This window comes from Adiantum capillus-veneris, chromosome 26 (genome assembly GCF_014529385.1).
Source record: "Adiantum capillus-veneris isolate H3 chromosome 26, ASM1452938v2, whole genome shotgun sequence".
Lineage (NCBI taxonomy): Eukaryota > Viridiplantae > Streptophyta > Polypodiopsida > Polypodiales > Pteridaceae > Adiantum > Adiantum capillus-veneris.
This window is the reverse complement of record NC_140956.1, coordinates 85,276,856-85,299,509: the sequence shown is the minus strand read 5'-3', so window position 1 is coordinate 85,299,509 and position 22,654 is coordinate 85,276,856. Positions and strand designations below refer to the sequence as shown.

The 22,654-nt window shown below is 45.3% G+C and overlaps 1 protein-coding gene across 1 annotated transcript in view; it reads right to left on the bottom strand.

The window, feature by feature from the left end:
* Positions 1–22,654, bottom strand: part of LOC147423766 (E3 ubiquitin-protein ligase RKP) — a 114,172-nt gene that overhangs the window by 47,157 nt on the left and 44,361 nt on the right. The window contains exons 3-7 of the mRNA XM_086501178.1: positions 14,545–14,708; positions 13,976–14,114; positions 13,308–13,391; positions 12,418–12,702; positions 12,164–12,304 (exon numbers count right to left, since the gene is read on the bottom strand). Of these exons, the coding sequence (XP_086357304.1) occupies positions 12,164–12,304; positions 12,418–12,702; positions 13,308–13,391; positions 13,976–14,114; positions 14,545–14,708 (813 nt within the window). The remainder of the gene's footprint in view (positions 1–12,163; positions 12,305–12,417; positions 12,703–13,307; positions 13,392–13,975; positions 14,115–14,544; positions 14,709–22,654) is intronic.

Genomic DNA, 22,654 nt, shown 5'->3' with positions numbered 1-22,654 from the left:
AGACCAATGGCAAGTCGAGCTCTCTTAGCCGGAGGTGGCCCTCACAATCTATCTACTCTCAGAGCTGGAGGTTGCTCTGAGGATGTCTCGGCTCATTGCGGACAAGAATTCTAAGTATGCCCTGCCTAAAACATTCAAAGCATCAGCCTTCTTGTAACAGGGTTTCACATTGATGATGTCTCAAACGAGACCTTTGAGGTTGACTTTCACAAGATTGATTGGTTTGTTGTTGCCAAGAGTTTCGATGGCGTTTGGTCTGTAGTAAATTCTAGCTTCCCTTTCATAAGTTTGTAGCCAACCGCGGCATGGTCCATAAGCTCTTGAATTGTCGATACTTGTTTAGAAAAACAGTATTCCTCTAAAGGTGATGACAGTCCAATTGTCACAAATTGCTGGCAGGTCAAGCCACTAAAGAACGGAGCCAACCTGTAGATCCCAGCCGAGGGGCCTAAACCCTAGGTGAAGAAGCAGAAGCAGCAGAAAAAGTTTTACCAACTTGCAAAGTCTTGTCGAGTGGCCTATTTTTAAAGAGGAGTTCTTGCCAACTTATGGGACCCTGGCCAATGGGGCCCAAGTGAACTAAAGGGATTAAATAAAGCAGTAACACACACACACACTCAAACTCTATTTCCGGATTTTGCAATGATAACGTGGCAGTCTGTACGGATTCCCACGATTTATGTTGAGTGCTGACGTGGCAGAGCTGTACAGATTTTCGCAAAACGTGCTAGCTGCTTTTTGGGTGTGGCACTTTTGGACCATATGCTTTTGAGTTTACTACTTTTCATGTAACTGCTTTTGAGACCAAGGGCCTTTAAATATGTGCAGAGGCTCATTCTCTGGCACGCTTTGATAAGAAGGTGCAAAGCTCCGAGTACCAGCGTTGTACTGAGTTCAAGTAATATAAAGAAATACCTCAAGGGGCGCCAAGGTTTGGTGCCAATATACTCTGGGGTGGAGCTTCGCCACTCCCAATGTCATCTCTCTTTTTCAGTTCAATTGTTATTGAAGTGCTAAAAGTTTGTTCAGTCTGTTCTTTTCTATTGGCACATGGTGCCCGTCTCGTGACAATGGTATCAAAGCATCATGCGTTTGCTTTTTGAAAGCATACCGGTCCTACAAAAGAGGAGACAGAGCAAACCAGCCCTTCCAAAGGCTACTGAAATTTTATTTGAAGAATCTTCGTGCCCTGACCCCTGGCTTACTACGTACTCCCACCCTTACTTCATCGTGCATAGGGGGCGCTCCCGTTTCACCGCTCTGCCTTACAAGGCATAAGCCATAAAGAACCCAAGACATGGCGTTCATGGATTCAGCAAAATATTTGCAGTTTCTTCTCGACGAGCTTTGCGACATTCTTTCGCGGCATCCTCAGCAGAATCTTCCGATGCTGTAAAGTTTTCAACAATTTTTGAATTGCATGTTACCCCCTCTGATGCCCCAGTTCGTACCTCCTCCTCCGGCACCAAAAAGTACGAGAGCTTCCAACCACCAACCTTCCCAACCGTCTGTCCCAATCGGGCGAGTCTTCACAAATATGGTGGAGCCATCTGACTCTGATCAGTGCAACCGCCTTTTCCACCGCTTATTGTCCCCACCCCCACCACCGCCACCAGGCTACAATGGTTGGAGCCCATATGGAGACCCTTATTATCCGTACCCGGGATACGTGCCTAACCAACCCAAAGATTTCAAGGATGGCCGCACGACAGCCAAATTTTTCACTTTTTCCAGGGTGAAAGATCGGAAGAAAGCATTGCAGTTCCTACAACAATTCGACAACATCTATGCTTTGGGGAACTATACATAAGATCCAAGATTTCTCGAGCAACCGGATAAAGATAATGCTTTGCAGTGGTGGAGTTCAATCGCAACGCAACAGTATTTGCACACAGTTATATGACTTCTATGTTTGAAGTCCAGATCTTGCCAGAATGGGGGAATTTCAAAATGCTTGCCACAGTGACCATGGACGACTATAACCAAAGGTTTCTCGACGTATACCTTCCGGTATCCTTCTTTAGGTTCGTTCCCTTGGAGGCCCAATGCCAGCGATACACCATTGGACTACCATCACAATTGCAGGAATATTATCTCTCCAAGCAAGTCTCCACCATGCAAGAGCTTATGGACCATGCCGAGATCGGCTACAAAATGATAAAGGGAAAGCTCGACTTTACCACAGAAGAACCTCCAGCCACTAACCACAACTCTCGACAACAACGAACAAATTCTCATGAGTCTGATGACACCCAACCTCAAAGGCCTCGTCTAACACAGCGTCAACGAGAAACCCTTTCACAAGAAGGCCGATGCTTTGGATGTTTTCAAACAGGGCATACATTTACTACATGTCCTGAGCGAGCCTCGACGTCCTTAGAGCAACCTTCTACTCCCACGACGGAAGGATCCTCAGGGCCACCTCCAGCAAAGAGAGCTAGACCTGCTATTGGACTAGTCCCTGATATTTATGGCATAGGCCTTGAAAGTACAAATGAATGGTGTCGAGCATATGGTAAAGTCAATAGCTTGAAAGCCCTTATTTTCTTTGACCCCAGAGCTACAGAGAGCTTCATCCATCCAGAATTCTTGAAGCAGACGCACTTTGATTATGATGCAGAGGGTGGAGAAGTAGAAGCCCAGCTAGCCACGGGGTAAACTCAAAAAGTGGTACCGCTCATTAGTGCTCTTCCAATGACTATCCAAGATTATCATGGAAAAGCCAATTTCCACATTATGAGTTGGGCAATTGCGACGTTCTCTTGAGCATGCCGAATTGTTGTCGAATAGTTGGAGGAACTGCAAGGCTCTCTTATGATCTTTCACTCCAAATGAGGTGATTGTCATGCTGCTATCCTTGAAATCATTTGGTTGGTTAGGCACAAAGCCCAAATATAGATAGTAAGGATATCCATACATGCTCCGACCATTGCACCCGGGTGGCAGTGGTGGCGGGGGAGGTGGTGACAACGGCGGTGGCAAAGGCGGTTGCACTAGATCAGGGTGGGTAAAACGATTGCACTAGATCAAGAAGGTCAATGGGTTGAACCATGTTTCTAAAAACTCCTCCAATCGGAAGAGACAATTAAGAAGGTTGCCAGTCAGACACTCTTGCAAACAATATATGAACTACATGTTTCTGTCCTCCTCGCTCAAGTCACAAGAGCTAGAAGAACTGTCAGAAGGAGAGGAGGAAGAAGAACTGGATAGTCCTTCAAAGCGTACACGCTTCTTTTGCTTTCTTGCACATGCAAAGGAAGATGGACTGCCCAAATAACTAGGGTAGTCAGTCCCCTTCTTGCGCTTTTTCAATTGCTTTTTGGATTGATTTTTCGCGTCCAAGAGCTGACTGATCTGAGTCTGAACCACCTCTTAAAGTTCTTGTTCTAAGTAAACATCCTCAGAGAAGGTGGTTTCTTGGTTGCCGGTTTGATAGGTGGTTCGGTGGCCTTCTGTCACTAAGTGTGCACTTCAACGATGGATTGCTAAGACAAAAAAATTGCAAACTAAGGGTCTTTCGCAAATTTGTCATCTGCTTTGTGCACTCGTCAACCTGCTATCGACGCTGCATCTCTTGAAGTTCATATTGAGTAGGCCGAGGTGGCCCGTACTCTTCCTCTGTTAGATTTCCTCTCGCATTAGCGGATGCAAAAGAAGTCGATTGATTCTTTTTGAAATCCATAAGTGTCGAGAAATAAGGGATCGGATTTCTTGATAGAAGAGAAATCGATCGTGCTCTGATACCACTGTAACAAACTTGGACACCCCAAGTCAAGATTCTACCGCAACACGGTAGAGATTCACTTCAAAAATAAGTCACAGTTCACAAGAGAGTCGACGGTCCGGCGTAGTTCCGTGCCAAGAGATATTGGCCCCAGAGACTTGACGTCCCTTTCGGTATTTATTTTAATATTAATCTGTGAGCAAAGTACAATTAAGCCCACGGGTGCTCGCTCTCAGACTTTGCGTCCATATGTAACAGACTTGGACACCCAAAGTCTGGTTCAATTTGGTCGACACGGCCCGGCGTAGTTCCATGCCAAGAGAAATTGGCCCCAAAGACTGGCACCCCTTTCGGTATTTCTTTTATATTAATCTTTGAGCAAAGTACAACTCCCACAAAAACCTCTGCTCTCAAACTCTACGTCTAGATGCCCTGAAGAGTGAGGCCCTGCGGGCTCTTTTATTCTTACAAGGGATGCCAAAAGCAGAGCCCCCAAAAGCAATTATTAAACTCAAAAGCAAATAATCCCTAAAAGCAATTTGTCCAAAAGCAACTGCTCCCAAAAATCTGCCCAACAAAAAGCATCAACGCAATTTGCGGAAATCCGTACAACATCCACGTCAGCATGTCAGCGCGATATGCGGAGATCCGTACTACTGTCCGTATTGTTTCTGCCATGTCAGCACTTGTCTGTACTCGACTGCCACGTCAGCATCTGTGTGTGTGTGTGTGTGTGTGTGTGTGTGTGTGTGTGTGTGTGTGTGTGTGTGTTTGTCCAGGGACCTACCACATCACCAGTTTGTGACATACCTCCCTCTTGAAAGAACTGTAATCGCCCTCGATTACACCTGCAAAACAGACGGAGGCCATAAACTGTCTTAGTAGACACTGACTGTTAGTACCGACGCACTAGACACGAGACATCTAGCACATGTACAAAGACAACAATCACATTCCTGCACATGACATCACATGACAAATCACATTCAAAAATCATTCCAAATCTCAGACAATGACTGCCAGCGACGTATTTAGTAACCACATCTAGATCCATTCCGGACCTCACTGATGTCGGGTTAACTAATCCCATATTGCGATCATGTCTATAGAGATTTTTTTTCGCCTCGAGCACTGTCATGTGCAAGTAGTCATTCGCCTCAAGCACTGTCGTGTGCGAGAAATCTTTCACCTCGAGTACCGTCGTGTGCGAGAATCTGTCGCCTCAAGCACTATCATGTGCGAGAATCTATCGCCTCAAGCACTGTCGCGTGCGAGAAATCTTTTCCGAGGATCTCAATCCATCAACAAGTTCATACCAAACACAGTGGTCCAGTCATTCATTCCATTGAATCAGTCGTGATTCATGATTCGTTATCAAGTTGATTCGGGAACTGTCACTGCTCCAAAATCATCATCCTCATTCTTATTCCTGTTATTAGTTCACAAACAGCAGGTTCCTTAGTTTCCTTCAAAAATTCATGATACTTATCATTGTGAGGTTCATTCTGGAGCTGTCATTGCTCCGAATTCGTCATCCGTTATCATCGATTTCACCTGTTATCTGCACACATCTAGCAAGTTCTTCCAGAGAACATTAATCTCATACTTAAATCAAACTCATGTTCGAAAATTCCTATTTCAAAATTCTTCATTCACACACTTAGTTCATACTAAACACAATATTTCAATCATCTAGTCGTCTCATCCGTCCAGAAGTCTTGATGCACCTAGATCTCTGTGTAGCCATCTCATCCCGCAGGAACTCTTGATGCGCTCACCACAGCATCTAGTCATCTCATTCATGTGGGAATATTGACGTACTAGAATCATTCAACATGCGTCATCATTCATTCATTCAAATTCATCATTCTTATCTCGAATCAAAAGGATATCCGATTTATTCCTGAGTTGTCTCGCTCTCGATCTCACCATCTGATCCTTGATTTCGCCTGCAAAACAAGCAAGGAGATGGCTCACCTCGTTGCAAAAGAGTGGATGTCCAGCTCCATGCTTCCCAAAGCGAGTTCCTTGTTCCTATTTCCAGTTATCTGCGAGTAAAGCTTCCGCTTTTTTGCACTTTTCTGTTCTTTCAGCTTTCGTCTTGTCCTCAGAGGGGAATCAATGGCCTCACGCCATCTCGAGTGAATCTCATCAATCGGGTAATCCTTGAGGTGTTTTCGCAAATCTCGGGTCTCCGGAGTACTTCATCAATCTTTTCATACCCATGTCAACCTATAGTGGACGCTTGTATTCTACTCTAGCAAACTTTTTTTTAAAAATTGCCCAAATCTTCATTCTTTCTCTTCAGTTCCCGCGCTTGCTTTCAACTGGGAGATGTTATCTCTGTCAGATTCTCCACGAGAACCAATGTGTAATGTGGGATTCTGAATGGCTTTATACCCTGTAAGACAAAGCAATGAAGGCGGGAGCGCGCCCGATGCGCGATGTATGAAGGGTGGGGGTGGCTAATAAGTCCAACAGCCACGTCAGCATGTCAGCGCGATATGTGGAGATCCGTACTGTTGTTCGTACTGTTTTCGGCCACGTCAACACCTATCCATACTGGACTGCCACGTCAGCATGTGTGTGTGTGTGTGTGTTTGTCCGGGGACCTGCCGTGTCACCAGTTTGTGACACCAGATACTCTGAGAAGTGAGCCCCTAAGGCCACTTATAAACAATTTACAAGGGATGCTAAAAGCAGAGCCCCAAAAGCTTCAAACTCAAAAGCCATAATCTCCAAAAGCTGGCAACGTAAAACGCGGAGCGTCCGTACTCCTGTCTGTAAATCGCGGAGCGTCCGTACGGCCTACCATGTCAAGCAGTGTAACTTGCGGCGATCTGTACAGCCAACTCGCCAGCGCTTTTCTATTGAAAATAATTGTCTCCGAGGCCCCCTGGGCCCTCGTCCCTTGGCCATGAGTTGGGACAACTTATTAGGGTGTGTGCGTCCGGGTGGCTCTGCCACATCACCAGTTTGTGACAGAGCCTCCAAGGGAACAAGCATAAAGAAGGACATCGGAAGGTACACATCGAGAAACCTTTGGTTATAGTCGTCCATGGTCCACTATCACGAGAGACTCGAAAATTTGTTCATTCTTGCCTAGAGTTTTGGTTGGTGGCCGGAGTTGGTTCTATGGTAAACTCCAACTTTCCCTTCATCAATTTGTAGCCGACCGCGGCATGGTCCATAAGTTCTTGCATGGTTGAGGCTTGCTTGGATAGACGATATTCTTGCAATGGTGATGGTAGTCCAATGGTGTATCACACGCATTGCGCCTCCAAGGGAACCAACCTAAAGGACCCTGGAAGGTACACATAGAGAAACCTTTGGTTATAGTCGTCCATAGTTTCTGTGGCAAGCATTTCCAAGTTGCCCCACTCTGCCAAAATTCGGACTTCAAAGAGAGAAGTCATATAACTGCATGCAAAGACTGTCTTGAAAGCTTGCCAGGTCCTTGGAGCATGCGGTTGTGTCGCGATTGAACTCCACCACTGCATCGCATTATCTTTAAGAAATCTTGCTGCTCGAGAATCTTGCATTCTTTTGAATATGTTTCCCAAAGCATAGATGTTGTGGAATTGCTGTAGGAACTGCAATGCTTTCTTTCGATCTTTCACCCCGGAAAAAGTGAAAAATTTGACAATCGTGCCGCCAGCCTTCAAATCTTTCGGTTGGTTAGGCACGTATCCTGGGTATAGATAATATGGGTATCCATATGGATGTCAAGCGTAGCGGAAGAGAATAAGGATTTTGCTCAGATCTAGTACTCCGCGCACACAAACACAAGGGACACTTTACTTCACTTGAAAGAACTAAACTAAACTGAAACAAAGAGAGAGACAAGAGAGAGAGAGAGAGAGAAAAGAGACGACACAGGGATGTCGGGTCCCAATCCTCAAGGGCCCCCTTGCTCTGTTCCCAGAGCAAGTACTTTCTTTATTCTTGCACAAATGCTACTACAATGACTATGTGCGAAGATGTTGATGCTAATGGATATGATGTTGGGTACTGGGTACTGAGGTACGGAACGGGTACTGAGGTACTCTGGTTCTATGTCGAAGACGATGATGTCGACAACGAGGTGTTGATGGTCTATGTCGACAACGATATCGATGACGGGTAGTGCTGGTCTATGTCAAAGACGATGATGTCGACGACGGGTACTATTGGTCTATGTCGAAGACGATGATGACAACGACGACAGTGGCGACTGTCACGGGTCGCCGTGAAGACGACGACGACGCCGCGAGGCCAGGGCTGAAATCTGAAAACGCTAGGGCTGAAAACTGAGATCGCTAGGAATCTTCTGCGATCAGGTATTGTGCCAACGATGACGACGATGTCAGCGACGACTGTTGTTCTAAGCGCTGAAAACTGAAAACGCTGGCTGATCTGTAATGCTGAGAACCGGCGCTAATGTAAGGGCTGAAAATGCGGTACTGTTGCGTAGCAATGACGATGACGATGATGGGTCGTCGTCAAGTCCGGCACCTGCGATGACGATGATGATGTCGATGACGACGATGGTGTTGATGACGACCGCATCAAGGCTGAAAAACGCTAAGGCTGAAAACTGATATGTCGCGATGGATGGCTTTTCGGTGAGGATCTGCTTGCCGGGAATGGAATCGGGGATGCGACGAGGCTAAAGGGATGGTACTGTTGCAAAAATGCTGATGGCTGAAATCTGCTCCAAAAACACTAGTGATATTGGGGTACCGATGAGAGAGAGATCACCTGCCGGGTACAACACTTGGCGCACCACCTTTTGCTATATATACTGAGTGCCCAATGGATTTCTTTTATAGTTTCTCAACAATTTGCCCTGCCTGCTTTTCCAACAAAAGTCATTTATTAATAAATAAGTGAAAAATGTGTACTTTGGCAAAAAGGGTTGTATGCTTTGGAAAATTTTCATGCTGAAATGCCTGTACTGTGCAAGAGACGGTATGCAACTATGACCTGGCTAGGCATGCACGTCATGCTAGAGGCTCGCCAAGTGCCATGCTCAATCCTAGACCATGGCAAAAGCATGTCCACCTGGTGCAAGTGAAGTGCGCACGTGGCATCCCCCCTGCTAAAAGTGAGGCACAGCAGCTGGACTTCGATCTATACTGCTGATGCTGACTGCTTTTGATGCAGTGGATGCATAAACCGATGAAAATTCCTCCAAAAGGGTGGATACTACAAATGTAGGTATTGCTGCAATGTAAACATTGACCATACGAGTTGCTAGGTAGCCTTACTACTGTTGCGGAATACCAACCTTCGTGGTGACTTTGCCTGCAGGCAAGCACTACCACTCGAATAGTCCTGTCGTGAAAACATTGCGGGTGAAGCTGAAAGGTAAGGGTGCAGGGCTGAAATCTGAAAATGCTAGGGCTGAAAACTGAGATCGTTGGGAATCTGCTGCGATCGGATACTGTGCCGACAACGACAACTGTTGTCCTAAGGGCTGAAAACTAAAAACGTTGGCTGATCTGTAAGATTGAGAACTGGCGCTGATGTAGGGCTAAAAATGCGGTGCTGTGTCGTGGCGATGACAATGACGACAATGGGACTATGACGATGACGATGACGATGATGGGTCCCCCATCGTCGTCAAGTCCGAAACCTGCGATAACGATGACAATGTCAACGACGATGATGGTGTCGACAATGACAGCGTCAAGGCTAAAAAACGCAAAGGCTGAAAACTGAAATCTGTCGCGATGGATGGCTTTCCAATGGAGTCGTGGATTCGACGAGGCTAAAGGGATGGTATTGTTGCAAAAACGCTAATGGCTGAAATCTGCTCCAAAAACGCTAGTGCTACTGGGGTACTGATGAGAGAGAGATCACCTGCCGGGTGCAACACTTGGTGCACCACCTTCTGTTGCCGATACTAAGTGCCCAATGGGTGGGTTTCTTTTATAGTTTCTTAGCAATTTGCCCTACCTACTTTTTCCAACAAAAGTCACTTATTAAAAATTAAAAGAAAAATGTGTACTTTGGCAAAAAGGGTTCTATGCTTTGGAAAATGCTCATGTTGAATGACTATACTATGCAAGAGAGGGTATGCAACTATGACCGGCGTGGGTATGCACGACTGCTAGAGGCTCACCAAGTGCCAGGCTCAGTCCTAAGCTAAGCTATGACTGATGCTAGACCATGGCAGAAGCATGTCCACCTGGCCCAAGTGGAGTGTGCACGTGATAGCTCCAACCATTGTAACCTGGTGGCGGTGGTGGTGGGGGAGGTGGGGGCAACGGCAATGGCAAAGGTGATTGCACAGGATCAGAATCAAATGGTTGCACCATATTCCTGAAGACTATATACGTTCATAAGTTCAAAATAGTCTAAACTCCCCCGATCGGAACAGACGGCTAGGAAGATTGGCGGTTGGAAGCTCTCGTACTTTCTGGTGCCGGAGGAGGAGGTACCACCTAGGGCATCTGAAGGGGTAGCATGTAATTCAAAAATTGTTGAAAACTTTGCATCATCGAAAGATTCTGTTGAGGATGCCGTGAAAGAATGTTGCGATGCTCGTCGAGGAGAAACTGCAAGCATTCTGCTGAATCCATGAACGCCATGTCTTGGGTTCTTTATAGCTTATGCCCTGTAAGACAGATTGGTGAAGACGGGAGCGCGTCGATGCGTAATGAAATAAGGGTGGGAGTGGCTAATAAGTCCTGGGTCAGGGCACAAAGATTCTTCGAATAAAATTCGAATAGACTTTGGAAGTGCCAGAGCAAAGTTTCCTTTGTCTGCTCTTTGGTGGGACCGATATGCTTTCAAAAAAGCACACACCTGAAGCTCTAATACCACTGTCACGAGACGTGTACCACGTGCCAACAGAAAAGAACAGACTGAACAAACTTTTAGCACTACAATGACAACTGAACGAAAAGAAAGAGAGCACACGCAACATGGAGTGGAGGAATTCCACCCGAGAGAGTATTGGCCCCAAACCTTAGCGCCCCTTTTAATATTTCTTGATATTACTTGAACTCAGTACAATGCCGGTACTTGCGCTTTGCACCTTCACCCAGAAGAGTGCCAGAGACTGGCCCTTGGCACATATTTAAAGGCCCTTGGACTCAAAAGCAGTTACATGAAAAGCAATAAACTCAAAAGCATCTGGTCCAAAAGCGCTACACCCAAAAAGCTGCCAGCACGTTTTACAGAAATCCGTACAGGCTGCGACGTCAGCACAATCAGCACGAATTGCAGAATTCCATATTGTTTGCCATGTCAGCAGTCCAGCACAGAATTGGGAAATCCGTACAATAGTGCCACATCATCAGCTCTCCCCGCTTGTGTATGTGGACTTGCTTTTTTTTTATGCCTTTGGGTCACTTGGGCCCCATCAGACGGGGTCCCATAAGTTGGCGAGAACTTCTCTTCAAAAATAGGCCTCTCGGCAAGACTTTGCAAGTTGCTAAAACTTCTTATGCTGCTTCTGCTTCTTCACTTAGGGTTTAGGCCCCTCGGCCAAGATCTGAAGGTTGGCTCCGTTCTTCTGTGACTTGACACGTCAGCAGTTTGTGACATCCTCCATCTCTTCTTTTAGTGTGTCGATTTCTTCATCTCATTCCTCCACTTTGCTTTTGAGAGAGGCACATTGCGACCCAAAGCCGTGATTTTCTCCGATACGGCCCTATTGACGATGTCGAGGGCACTATCCGTCTCTTTTCTTTTGTGCCAAAATGCATTGCTTAATGGCCACTTCCACTTCATCCCTCGGCGTTCTATCATCCTTTGCCATCTTCTTGCTTGATTTCATGGGAGAGTTACGCTGAAGTGACCTCCCTCTCTCGTAGGTCAACATAACAAGAGAGTTAATTATAAGGAGAGGGGGGGAGGGCTCTAGCATTGGAAGTGGGAAGGGGCTGCTTATGTATAATGTGTGTGTGTATGTGTGTGTATGTGGATGTATGTATGTTCTTGGTGTATGTATGTGTATTTGTGTAGGGCAACGTGTGTGTGTGTGTGTGTGTGTGTGTGTGTGTGTTTTGGGGTGGGGGCTGAGCGAAGCTTGTGTCTCTAGCATGTGCTTCCATGGCTAACATTAAACATGGTATGAAGCTGCTCGACAAACTGGCATCAACGGGCGTGCGCAGGTTTTAATGTACCGCGAGTGAGAGATTCTAAATGCGCGAGCTGTGTTTGCTTGTGCAAGTGCGCGTGCGCGCACACACACACACACACACACACAGAGAGAGAGAGAGAGAGAGAGAGAGAGAGAGAGAGAGATTGATTTTAGTATACACTCCCTATGAGACAAATCAATGTACAATTGTGATATCTCCTTCGTCGCCCCAATCCAAAAGGAAAAATATAGTGACGAAACTAGAACTAATTCATCATTTTTCAGATAGAAGTTTGAGGTGAAGACCAAAATATTATAAACAAAACTAGGAGGCCTGTGAAGTGGGGATGTGTAAAGACTTTAACCTGGCGTTGCTCGCTTTGCTCTTGAAGCTCTTTCATTGAAACTGAGAATTCTGTTATGGTCCAATTCAGAGTATTGAAGAGACGATTGAGAAAAGATGAAAACAATTTTTCATCTTGTATGCATCGGTCTCTCAACAAAGCCTGACACAGAAAAAAAGTCAAATAATTGCACTCTACTTCCAAACTCATACTACTTGCGACTAAAAGACCAATATCCATGCACTCGCACTAAGAATGTCCTTTGGCATACTAACTTGAAAAGTTGGCGAGCAAGATTCCCCATGAGTTGAAGACTTTGAAGAACCAAAACCGGTTCCTTTACAGAGCCTCAGCAAAATATTTGTGACTGGAATCCAAAATCTGTTATCAAATGCAGACAGTAGGGCAGCTGGCATAACCTCCATGGCAGCTGCATTGGACTCAAAAGCAACGACATGCTCTTTGTACTGCACCAACACTGAAATTGACTGAAGAAGTGCATCTCGTATATCTGAGTTTGCTATTCGTATATCATTGAAATGAGTGACCAAAAAAGTGATCTGTCCAAAATGTAGGAAAAACAAAATTCCTATTTAAACCAGCAAAAAGTTATGCCAAGCTCCCAAACTTCATCAGAACAACAACAAATTGCACACTTGCTGCTACTCTTAGTCTCCAATGAAACATACAGATCCATTCGTGATTTGTTACAACCACCACCGCATACAGCTTGCATAACCCTGAAGCCTACTTGGCCAAGCCTGTTGCCTGCCATGATAAATTCCCTAATCCCTAATCTGAACAACCTACATCTATTTTTGACATTGGGCCCATTTTCTCAACCTTAGCACAATAGCCTAATTGGCAGTTAGACGATCACACGTATACTTACAAACCTCAGATACAAATAACATTCAGTCCACTAAGCAATGTACGATTGTTCAAGCCACTAGTGCTCAAATTAGAGTGGGGAGCTACTCTGACTCAATTTCAAAAATCAGCTACCCATGAACCTCACATAGGAAGTTATACAGAGTTGGAGAACAAAAACGGCAGTGTTCAGCTGAAAGCTGGTAGTAGGCAAAAAGAAAACTGGAACCGAAAAATACACATCATTTTCAAGTTAAAAAGATCATCACGATTCTGTGATGCACGTGTAACTTACAAGAGGAGAAAGTCCTTGTTGAAGAAGAGCAGTTGGAGAAACAAAGAGTGGATCACTTCGCCGCAAGGCATGGAAACAATCAAGCTGCAAGACCATAAGATTCAACATGCATCAACCCTATTTCCTTTTCCTGACAGTGAAAGAAGGGCATGAAAAAACACACAACCCCTGCCTTCTCTGCTTTTTCAACAAGTAGAATCTCAAAGATGGAGACTCTAGTGCAATTGCTGGGAAATCATCCTTCCTTACAGCCCAATCAAAAAATATTTCCACTTCTATTCCTCAACACGTTACTAAAGCTATAGTAGGATTGTCAAAAATATCACACCTACCTTTAAGCTTTCTATAACGTGGTAACCCACAATTCACTTCAGTTTAAATGATGGTTGCCCTCCACCCAGGCCTAAGTAAGTCATATTTGAAAAAAATCAACACATTGTAAGCAATAGCCTCATAATAGCTTGGCAAATGGTTTCCATTCATTGAGGTGAAGTGATTACAGGTGAGGACTCATAAGACCGAAAAATACATAGTGATAAAACCTTTTTGTGAATGATTTGCCTTTATCACCTGAATGAACCTTGTATAACTCTATGAATTTTCTCTCCAACATGACACAGTTTTCTATTGCTTATAGCTTTATAAAAGGAAATGTACAACTCTCTTACCAGAGTCTCGACATAATACTCGGGTACAAAACTGAACAAAGCATCTCGGTTGCTCAGCATTAAAAGCAATTGAACAATCCACATGCATGTTGCAAACATGCCCCTCTGCTTCCATTTAGAAAACAGAGAGACTTTATACCTGTCCCAGAAAAGTTAAATAGTAGACCATAAGTAAAGGTCACAACATCGAAAGAAGTCACAGCGTTTCTAACATATACCTAACAAGAAGAGGTGTGACCTCACAGAAAATTTAGATTAAGGAAAAGAAGGCGGCATGTGCATTGTGCTTTATGTGCGCAGACATGGGCTCATGTGCGTCTGGGTGTGTGTGTGTGTGTGTGTGTGTGTGTGTGTGTGCACGCGCGCGCGGGTGCATGCATGCATGTGTGGGGGCTTTTATCTTTGGGGGAAAAGGGGTTTTCTTGTGTGGCGTGTGTATGCACGCGCGGTGTGTGTGTGTGTGGTCTTTTAGTTTTGGGGGAGCGGGGTTTTCTTTTTTAAGAAAGGAAGGAGCGCAGAGGTTTGGGGCGTGGGGGGCAGGGGGGAGGGGGGGAGGGGGGAGGTTGTACCAAGTGCTCTGTCGCACGCACTCAATTAGATCTTCCCTGTAGACAGCCCTCGCCTCCTTCAGCCGTTTCAAAAGATCACCTGAGGTCTTTTCAGTCCGTATTTGCCTGTCAGTTTCATCCAGCTGAGTAATATACTGTACCTGATGTTGCAGATAGTACGATGCCTGCACAACCAGAGGGAAACAAAAGGTGTTTTTTTTTTTTGCGCACTTCGCAAATAAACTGTAAAAGATCCTTTTCAGCAGAAAGGAGCATGGTCCTCCCTCAGTCTTTGCACAATTTATAAGAGCAAGAGTACAGCTGATCTCCATAAGAGAACTAAGAGCCTTACCGATCAACATGAACACATGTGGAAGTTTCTTTGGAAGTTTTTGTAATGTGTGTCATTACCCTATGCAATCCAAAGCCTTTTTTCTTTCTTTTTTCTGTTTTTTTGGGGGGCCTTGAAAAGCGCACACACACACAGAGAGAGAGAGAGAGAGAGAGAGAGAGAGAGAGAGAGAGAGAGAGACCTTCATAAGGTCAGAAAAGTCTGAACGTACGAATTATAACACTAAAACAGTCAACAAAACACAAAAGCAAGGCCCATAAGAAAATTGTTATTAAAAAAAAAAACCAAATTACTTTACTTGTTACTAAACAAAAATAGTTAAAAACGAACCATTTTTCACTTGAAAATGCTTTTCGAAAAGGCATCGGCAGAATAAGTAAAGAAAATTACTTTAACAAGAAATAAACAAGCAATATCTCAACCTTTTAAGCACTTCAATAACTACTGAACCGAAAGAGATGCACGACACACGAGACGCGGAGTGGCAGAGTTCCACCCCCAGAGAGCACTGGCCCCAAACCATGGCACCCCTTTCCGCATTTCTTTATATTGCTTCAACTCAGTACAACTCCGGCACTCTTTGCTCCGCATCTCCACACGGGAGCATGAGCCCTTGGCACATATTTAGGAGTCCCTTGGCCCTGTAAAAGCAGTTTACATGAAAAGCATGGAGTCCAAGAGCATCTGGTCTAAAAACAGCTGCCCAAAAAGCTGTCAGCATAAAATCAGGGCGTCCGTACAGTGGTACACCTGTCACATCAGCAGCATGTCAACGGAATTCCAGGTGCCATGTCAGCAGCCCTATCAGTGCAAATTTCTGGTGACACATCAGCAACCTGTCAGCACAAATTCCAGGTAATATGTAATGTCCTACCACATCATCAACAGCTACCCAATAGTCTTTGTGGGTGTGTGCGGGTCCTGCTTTATTTTATTATAGGCCACCTCGATTTCTAATAAATCTCTATAGACATGATTGCAATATGGATTAGTTAATCGGGCATCTGTAAGGTCCCAATTGGATCTAGATGCGATTGCTAAATACGTTGCCGATTAATCATGGTCTGAGATTTGGAATGATTTTGAATGTGATGTCCTGTGTGTCAAGTGATGTCCTATGATGTGACTGTCGATTGATACATGTGCTAGATGTGTTGTTCCTAGTGCGTCGGTACTAACAGCCAGTGTCTACTAAGACAGTTTACTATTTATGGCCTCTATCTGTTTTACAGGCGTAATCGAGGGCGATTACAATGCTTTCAAGAGGGGGGTAAGTTGGTAAACCTTTAGTCTTTGGTCCACTCGGCAAGGATCTGTAAGTTGGTAGGAACTTCTGTTACTTCTACTTCTTCTAGGGTTTAGACCCCTCAGCCAAATCTGCAGGTCGGCTAGGTTCGGCTCAGGCAGCCCTAACCAGCCAAGTCTTTAGTGGCTTGACCCGTCAGCAATTTGTGACATCCCCCCTTCTCGAAAGAAGAGTAATCGTCCGCCATTACAATATATCTACAAGACAACTCAAGTTAGCTCAAAAATATTTCCAGCGATATTCAATTTTCTCAATCCATATCAGAGCTCTTGATATTCCGGCGTAGCAAAATTAGGCATCACACCCAGACCGCCTTGATCTTGAACGGGTGTCTCGATGCACTAAAATTACATACCCAGGCAATCTCACCCAATTAGGAATATTCAGTGTTGACACATCACAATGCAACACAAATGCTCACATATGCATGTTACAAGATACAACGAACAACGCCGTTGAGCACTCCTCCCAGACAGACAGTCCAAGGCATGAACCTACTCAATGACTACCTCCTCACTTCCTTGCAAATAACCTAAAAAGGTCCGGGCCATGAGCTTACAAGACTGATACAACCAAACGCTTCCCACACCACACCCTGTGTCGCTTGGAGGTTTCAAGCATACGACTAAACACTCCCCGGACACCCACACTGCGTCGTTCAAAGGTTTTCTAGCATGTAGCAAAACGCTCCCCAAACACTCGGTCTACGTCGTTCCGAGGTTTTCTAGTATACAACAAAACACTCCCTAGACACCCGGTCTGCATCCTTCCGACGTTTCAAACATTATCAAACAACAATTCTTCTCTTCAATACTCCGCCTCGGAGTAAAGCACAAATTATTGAAATCACTATTGAAACCAGAGTCGAGCAATTCTCAAATCGGAACCAAGACATGTTCAAAATAGATTACATCCATTTTAAACAAATTCCAAACAGTATTCTCAAACAATTTCTCAAACAGATTGTCAAACAAAATACAGAGAACAGCTAAATCAAACTGTCACGAGGACGTGGCAATTGCTAACCTTAGTTGTTGGTTTCTTTCCAATGATTTTTGTTTAATTTTTGAGACCCTCTTTTTGAAGTTGCAAATGGTCGGACATTGTATGGCCAATGTGAACGGTAGTTTCACCCACAGACGGAAAGTTGGTGGGCACTGGAACTCGTAAAGTAAAAGGATGTCTAAGCTCAATTCAAGATCATGTAGGTCCCCCCGTCGCACTTAGCAAGTTGGTGGATACTAGGAAGTGAACTCAATAAAGGCATAAAGTCAAGGTGGGATCACCAACAGAAAGTATCCGACATTTGGGCCACATTGCACTTTTGGATGCGGTCCCAATGAGGATAGATGGTCAAATGACCAATCGGAGCCCAACGGAAGCATCTCCTAAAAATTAGGGAACTACTATTTTGGGCCGTGAAATGTGTTCGCGTCATTACCTTCGGTATGACCAAGGGAACATTTTATTACTCTGCTGCAAAGTCAACTGATGCACCAATTGAGAGATTTTTAAGCAAGAAGCCCAATGCGGGGAAATTGCATGTATGAGTGCCAAGTGGCACTTTTTGGTCAATTTACCAAGTTTGGGAGAAGAGAATCCGTAACTGACTTTCTCGAACAGTTTTGGAGGCTGATTACACTGATTTTCAGCCATTTCTCTCCATTTTTGAGCTTCCCATGACTTTACCTTGGACCAAGGAGCTCATTTTCAGCATTGGAAGGCATCAGATGCGTGTTTGCACGGCTGTTTTGCTGGGTTTTCAGCGATAGGCAGGTTTTGGCAGCCATGGAAATCTTCCCCTTTTTGCATCTATTTGTTCACAGATGCATTACAGGTCAAGGGTAGCAGAGGGGGCGCTCGATTTATGTTGGGGGGATGCTTCATTGAGAACCTGTCACAGGTTAATACCTATGGAGTGCTTCCTTTCCCCCTTATGTACAGTGCGGTGCCAAGAGTGATGCCCTGCACGCTACACACTGCTCTCTCTCTCCCCTACGTGCAATTATGTGATGCCCCACAAGAGGGCTTTTCATTTGACCAATGTACAGTTATGTGGGTTCATGCGTGATTGCCGAGGCAAGAGCCTCTTGCACAGGTATTGGATTAGCTAGCGGCTAATCCCCTGCACCTACAGGTGAATTCGGAAAGGTTTCACGTCGGAAATCTCGTCCGATTCAAAGGGCAAGTAGCCCTACAGGTGCGGAAGCTCGAGATCTTGCTACAGATGCGACCAGCACGCGAAACATAGGCCCAAAACAGGGAATTACAGTCTGCTGTGTAATTTTGCAGGTTTAGGGTTTCGGCCCTAAACGGACCCTAATACCCCCAAGAGGTTCGGGGATGCGAGGGGACCGCTGTACAAGTGAACTCGCGCATTTTCGGGGCAGAAAACAGAGAATTCAGCGTGCTGCAGATTCTCGCCAGGTTTTGCAAAGTGTTCGTATGCGTCGGGAAAGTCACCTATTGCGTGGGGATACTGACTGTGAAGCGTCCTAGTACAGTTATGCTGCCGAAATCGGGCCAGAACAGGTGTTTCTTAGCTTGTAGGAGATCACAGGTTTTATTCCCTCTGTTAAAGAATAAAGAAATACCGAAAGGGCCACCACTTTTGGGGCCTACAAGTTGTCGGCGTCTGCTCGGAGCAACTTTCGAGCCGTGTGTGATTAAGTGTTAATTCCCGTTACAGGTTACCTTTGCAAAGTGCTCTTCGTGTGTCTAAAGTAAAGAATTTCGGGTGAAAGCCAACGCCTACCGCCCCACCACAGGCCGGTTTCACAAACTTTAAAAAAAACATTTTCGGTGTCAGCCGAGCTCAAAAAGACGACTAGCTTTCCATCCTGAGACCTGCACCAAAATTAGGGCTAGATTCCTTCCAGAAGGTTGTAGACGACCCCACCATGGTCTATAAGCTCTTGACTGGCTTGGACAAGTAGTGTGCTCGTAGCAGTTGTGGCAATCCCATAAGACAGCAATCACACTCGGTCTCCAAGGTTATTAGATCGAGGAGAGACACCTGACGATAAATGTCTAGAAATTTCAAGTTGTAATCTGCTAGGGTATTCGTGGCAAGCATTCCACGATACCCCACTCTACCAGAAGTTGCACTCAAAAGGAAGATGTCAAATGGCATGTAACTTCAGGTAAAAATTTTCTTGAAAGCTTTCCAAGTCCTTGGAGTGTGCGGCTTGGTAGCTATAGACATCCACCACTACATGGCACTGTCTCTGAGAAAAGCAGTGGCTCGCGAGATGTAGTTTCCCATGGCATAGAGGTTGTCAAACCGCTCTAGAAACTACAAAGCTTTCCTTGGGCCTCTCTCTCACGAAAAGCGGCGAAAATTGCTTATGAAATCTGAAAGCACCACCTTTTGCTATCTGCTCTTTAGTAGGACCGGTACAAAAGCACATGACTAAAGCTGTGATACCACTGCAACGGGAGGGCGCCACGTGCCAACAGACGAAACAAACTTTTAAGCACTTCAATAACTACTCAACTGAAAGAGATGCACAAGACATGAGACACGGAGTGGCAGAGTTCCACCCCCACAAAGCACTAGCCCCAAACCATGGCGCCATTTCTGGTATTTCTTTATATTGCTTCAACTCAATACAGCGCTGGCACTCTTTGCTATGCATCTCCACACGAGAGCATGCCAGAGAATGAGCCCTTGGCACTATTTAATGGCCCTTGGCCCTCTATAAGCAGTTTACATGAAAAGCATCGAATCCAACAGTATCAGGTCTAAAAACAAGCGCCCAAAAAGTTGTCGGTGTAAATCAAGGAGTCCGTACACCTGCCACGTCAGTAGCCTGTCAGCGCAATTTCTGGGTGCCACGTTAGCAGCCTGTCAACGCAAACTCCGGGTGATTCGTATTGTCATGCCACGTGATCAACAGCTACACCGTAGTCTCTGTGGGTGTGTGGGTGTGTCACGAGGACGTGGCAACTGCTAACCTTAGTTGTTGGTTTCTTTCCAATGATTTTTGTTTAATTTTTGAGACCCTCTTTTTGAAGTTGCAAATGGTCGGACATTGTATGGCCAATGTGAACGGTAGTTTCACCCGCAGACGGAAAGTTGGTCGGCACTCGAACTCGTAAAGTAAAAGGATGTCTAGGCTCAATTCAAGATCATGTAGGTCCCCCCGTCGCACTTAGCAAGTTGGTGGATACTAGGAAGTGAACTCAATAAAGGCATAAAGTCAAGGTGGGTCACCAACAGAAAGTATCTGACAGTTGGGCCACATTGCACTTTTAGATGCGGTCCCAATGAGGATAGATGGTCAGAAGACCAGTGGGAGCCCAACGGAAGCATCTCCTAAAATTTAGGAAACTGCTATTTTGGGCTACAAAATTTGTTCGCGTCATTACCATCAGAATGACCAGGGGAACATTTTATTACTCTGCTGCAAAGTCAACTGATGCACCAGTTGAGAGATTTTTAAGCAGGAAGCCCAATGCGGGGAAATTGCATGTATGAGTGCCAAGTGGCACTTTTTGGTCAATTTACCAAGTCTCGGAGAACAGAACTCGTAATTGACTTTTTGGAGCAATTTTGGGGGCTATTAACTCTGATTTTCAGCCATTTCTCTCCATTTTTTAGCTTCCCATGACTTTGCCTAGGTCTAAGGAGCTCACTTTCAGCATTGGAAGGCATCAGATGCGTGTTTGCAGGGCTGTTTTGCTGCGTTTTCAGCGATAAGCAAGTTTTGGCAGCGATGGAAATCTTCTCCTTTTTGCATCTATTTGTTCACAGATGCATTACAGGTCAAGGGCAACAGAGGGCGCGCTTGATTTATGCTAGGGGGATGCTTCATTGAGAACCTTTCACACAGGTTAAGAGCTATGGAGTAGTTGCTTTCCCTCTTATGTACAGTGTGGTGCCAGGAGTGATGCCATGCACGCTACACACTGCTCTCTCTCTCCCCTACGTGCAGTTATGTGATGCCCCACAAGAGGGCTCTTCATTTGACTGATGTACAGCTGTGTGGTTTCATGCTTTTGTGCTGAGGCAAGAGTCTCCTTGAGCAGGAACAGGGGTAGCTGACTGCTACTCCAAAGCAAGCACTAGTGAGGGTCATAACCTCACCATACAGGTGCAAAATCAGCGCTGTGTATGCGCCGTAAATGGACTGTTTTTCAGCCATACGGATGCCAAGACCATTGGGAATCGTGCCCCACTGGCAGAAGACAGCTAGGGGACTGTTTGGGGCTGAAAACAGGGCAAAAACCAGTAAATACAGCGTGTTGAATTTATTGATTTTGGGCAGGAATCAAAGGGTATACACCAGTAGAAGCGAGTTCTAGCAGGGAATTGATTTCGTGCAAGTTTTGGGGCTGTTATGCTGCCGAAATTTGGCCAAATCAGGTAGTATCTTACGGGATACAGGTAAAAGATTCCCGGGACTCTTCTTCGTAATTTACCCTCCTAAAGAATAAAAAGAAATACCGAAAGGGGCGCCAATTTTGGGGCCTATAGGTTGTCGGCGTCTGCTTGGGGCATTCTAGCTTCCGAGCCGTGTGTGTACTTAGGTGTTAATTCCCGTTACAGGTTACCTTTGCAAAGTACTCTGTGTGTGTCTAAAGTAAAGAATTTCGGGTGAAAGCCAAGGCCTACCGCCCTACGGGCAGGTTTCATGGTTCCGTTGCCGGGACATCAATCACTTTTTCCTCAAAGAGTGAGCCTCGGTTGTTTTGGGTAAAGACACAGAGTGCAGGAACGCGGGGATTACACCATGGCCGACAAGGCGAAGGGCATTATGGAAGGGGGTTCCTCTTCACAAGAATAGGAAATTCCGCATGTATGCCTTGCTAAAAAGTGGTCAAATTAGGGCTGATTTTCTATTGCGTTTTTAGGGTTTGCAAGTATGAACCAAGATGAGATAGGGAGAGGTCTCACGGTGGTAGATTGGCCACTCGATCTCCTGCGGGAGTGATGTGGGTCTGCCAGGTGACAAGCTGCTGCCGATTCTCTGAGGCGATTGCTTGGATTCTTTGACGCATTGGTAAATCATCTTGATATTTGAGCTTACTTGGTCGTGGGTGGTACGTCAGTGTTTTTGAATAAAGCTCGTTTGCAGAGGCAAGAGCCTCTTGCACAGGTAAAAAGTTAAGGCACAGGTTGCAAGATGCTATGTGGTGAAGTTCAAGAACTATCCACCTATGGATGCAAAGTGGATGGAAGAGCATGAACTGTCAGAGTCACCAAATGTATTGCACCTTTACCTTGAGGCCTTTGGGTTACAGCCTACGTATGCCCCAACCCATTGTCTGCAAAGGAGGGGTAATGATAGAGCCAGCACATCAAATGTACTCATGGATTCAATGCAACAACAGTATACAGTTCGACAAAAATATGAAGGTCGCATTAAGTCATTTGTACATATGTTTTGACAGTCTTTTTTTGCGGATACATGCGATGATTAAAGGGTGCTTACCACACAACATCATCTATGGCATGTATTTATGGTATG